The sequence below is a fragment of the Gregarina niphandrodes genome (assembly GCF_000223845.1).
Source record: "Gregarina niphandrodes unplaced genomic scaffold scaffold00028, whole genome shotgun sequence".
Lineage (NCBI taxonomy): Eukaryota > Apicomplexa > Conoidasida > Eugregarinorida > Gregarinidae > Gregarina > Gregarina niphandrodes.
In genome coordinates, this window is record NW_011645797.1 from 145,038 (window position 1) to 148,355 (window position 3,318).

The 3,318-nt window shown below is 53.9% G+C and overlaps 2 protein-coding genes across 2 annotated transcripts; one reads left to right on the forward strand and one right to left on the reverse strand.

The window, feature by feature from the left end:
• Positions 1-606: 606 nt before the first annotated feature.
• On the reverse strand, positions 607-3,015 carry GNI_118880 (hypothetical protein; the record flags this gene model as incomplete). Its single annotated transcript, XM_011133502.1, has 2 exons — positions 607-769; positions 2,881-3,015. Coding segments are annotated over 2 exons (298 nt in total), but the record flags the coding sequence as incomplete, so codon positions are not given.
• GNI_118890 (hypothetical protein) lies at positions 893-2,164 on the forward strand (the record flags this gene model as incomplete). Its single annotated transcript, XM_011133503.1, has 1 exon — positions 893-2,164. One exon carries the CDS (start codon positions 893-895, stop codon positions 2,162-2,164), a length of 1,272 nt encoding a protein of 423 aa, XP_011131805.1.
• Positions 3,016-3,318: the final 303 nt, after the last annotated feature.

Consider the following 3,318-nt stretch of genomic DNA (forward strand, 5'->3'; position numbering starts at 1 on the left):
AACCCCGCCAGTACCCAATCCTCCCACCACTCACTCGGCGACGATTGTTCCAGACATTTTCTGGGCCGCTATCGACCAAAAACGGTTTGTTACGGAACCGGGGGGACGGGGCGATATTTAAAAATATTGTCAATAAATCGGGATCATGAAGGGGATCCGGAGTGAAGTGGAAAATCAATATTCGATGGTATGTCTGATGGTTGAAACTGGTCTGCAGTGTCGGTGCCTGCAAGCCCCAAGCCGTTGTCCTTTGGCTGGGGCCAACTATAGGGAGCTCTCGCTGTCGTCGCCGTCTTTGGCCACAAAGCTCCCCACATTGCCGTTGGGACGGGCAACGAAGCCTCCCACGTTGTCTTTGGAGCAGGTCCTCGCCTACGTGAGGGCGGAAAGCATTCAGCCGGATGTCCTCGGGAACAAACTTACGGTCAGCCTGGTGGACTGGTACATGGGCAAGTATCCCGACCATCGAGAGGAACTGCAACGCCTCAAGGTCCGAATTCTGCAAATACTGGAGGCCCAAGCCGTCATCCCGAAACGGAAACGGGTCCCCGGTAACAATCGCTACACCGTTGAAAATGGCACTCTATATCCGAGCCGTGTCCAGACCGGACATCTGGTCCAGAATGGAGGTCTTGGCTTTGGTCGAGGATTTGGCGGAGGATTTGGTCGAGGATTTGGCGGAGGATTTGGTGGAGGCTTTGGTGGAGGCTTTGGTGGAGGCTTTGGTGGAGGCTTTGGTGGAACCCTTGGTCGAGGTTTCGGTGAAGGCCTTGATGGCAGGAGATATGCCAGAAGGTTCTCCGAAGATCTACTCGATGTGGCCACGCCAGTCGTAGAAACCACCACCACAAATACCATAACCACGCCAGTCGTAGAAACCACCACAGAGACCATGACTGCGGAGACTGCCTTCCCGCCCTCCCCGCCCCCGCCGCCCCCGCCGCCTCCGCCGCCTTCGATGCCTCCCGTTTCAGCGAAGGTGCTGCGCACACGGGTCCCGTATTTTCCAGTAGCTGTGTCGGAGCCTGTGGGGGCACAGCCAATTTACGAAAAGCCTGCTGTGTCGGAAACCGTGGAGCGGCGTTCGAGGCTGGTGTCAACGCCAATCCACAGAGACCAGCGAGTGCACAACCCGAGCCAGCAAGTCGGCGACCGAGGAACGGGCGATCAGCTCAAGGTCAAAGGCGATCAGCTCAAGGTCGAAGGCGATCAGCTCAAGGTCGAAGGCGATCAGCTCAAGGTCGAAGGCGATCAGCTCGAGGTCGAAGGCGATCAGCTCGAGGACAAGCGGGATACTTCCGTGCCGCCATCGCCTCCTCCTCCTCCACCGATGGATCAATTGAAAGGAGGCGCTATTGGGAAACAGGCGTCGTGGGCGAAGTTGAGGCCGGAGTCAGAGCAAACTACGGCTATGGATCAAGTGATGAGTGAGTTGGCACAGAAGTTGACCAGTAGATCAAAGATGGGTGCGTCTCAGCAACAGCGTGGTTCGGTAGGAGGCTCGAGTAGAGATTTGAGTTCGTTGGAGGGCGCGTTGTTTATGCAGGAGCCGGCTGTGAACGGAGGCGTGAGCCTGGAAGGGATTTGGGGTTCGATGGGTTACGCCATGGTGTGCCGTTACGGGTTGGCGGATCGTCTCCAGTATGGGTTGAATGTTGCGAAGGGGGACGTCCACGAGCCGGTGATGAAATCGTTCAGTGCGACTTCGGATGTAAAGTGGTGCCAGGAGTTGGACGAGCTTTTGAACGAGGAGTTGGCTAGGATTGAGATTGGCCCGATGCTACAGCAAGACATCGAGGACTTCCAGCTCAAAGGCGGAAATTGCGAGGATGAGGATTTTATGAGGTTCTGCCAGAAGCTGGATGCAGCGGATGTGCGACTCTCTTTAGCACACGCCTACGGACTCTACCCCACCTACGCAACTCTCTTCTGGAACACCAGACAGGAGCTCAGAGACATGGCCATCCGGCAATTAAAGACCGATAATAAATCTTTCTGGACAGGTTTGAAAGGAGAGGTAGACATCCGCAATCTCATTACCAACATCAATCAACCAGAAGGATTCACATCCACTCTCGAAACCAGGTTCACAACACTCGCTCAAAAATGGAAAGATATTCTAATGCGCAAGCGTGTTGTCTCCTACAACTCCAGCCAGGTTTAAGGCACCCCCAGTCGAGCCGGAGCACCGAGCCGAGGATTGTAAATAGTTAGTTTTTTGTCTGCTTAGCAGTGACACGAATAATCCCAGCCATGGCTCTTGACCCCCAGCCAACAGTGACAGTAGTCGCAACAGTGACAGTAGTCGCAACAGTGACAGTAGTCATGCAACAGTGACAGTGGTCATGCATGTCTCCAACGTGTTGTTTCTAATGTGCCGTGCTGTAGTGAGTGTCGAGCCACCCTTAACGTCTTAATGCAACGTAGCGAAAGTGGCCCTAAAAAAACAGCACCGAGGACCCGCCCCCCGGTCTATAACCCACGTGTAGATGTATTATTTTTTGGAAAAGTCTTGGCTCTAGTGATAGCCGCTGTATGGGTAACCAGGTATCCTTAAAGGATGAGAAGAGCGTGAAAGCCAACAAGACGCCCTTCTGCGGGCTCTACAACCTCGGCTGTACTTGCTATCTCTCCTCGGTGACCCAGGCGCTCGGGGCCGTACCGGCGATGCGCAAGAAGGTTCTGGAGCAACGAGCCAAAGGGGGCATGAGCCCCTTGTGTGAGTCGCTAACCGATCTGCTCAATAACATGCATACCACTCGACGCAGCAGCGTCAGTCCAAAAGCTGTAAGCCTTTACTCCGACCCTGCCTCACTCCCACCCTGCCTCACTCCCACCCTGCCTCACTCCCACCCTGCCGTTGGTTAATGTCGTGAACACCGTTGTGGACACCGTTGTGGACACCGTTGTGGACACCGTTGTGGACACCGTTGTGAACACCGTTGTGGACACCGTTGTGGACACCGTTGTGGACACCGTTGTGGACACCGTTGTGATACATGTATTACTTTGCTGCTCATGATTGGTTTGTTTTAGATGCTGCGAAATGCGAACAAGGTCAGCTCATACTGGAATGCGACAGATCAGCAGGACGCATTGGAGTTTTTTGATTTCTTGATGGATGCGTCATATTGCTATGATATGTTGTTTACCGGTAAGCTGGAGAGGCAATACATTTGCACAGGGTGTGATAGTATATGCCGGAGACAGGAGTCGTACCGTAACATATCAGTCACATGCAATGCCCAAGTCCGGTCTTTGAAGGGCGCTTTGGACAACTACCAAGCACCAGAATATTTGACGGGAGATAACCTGTAT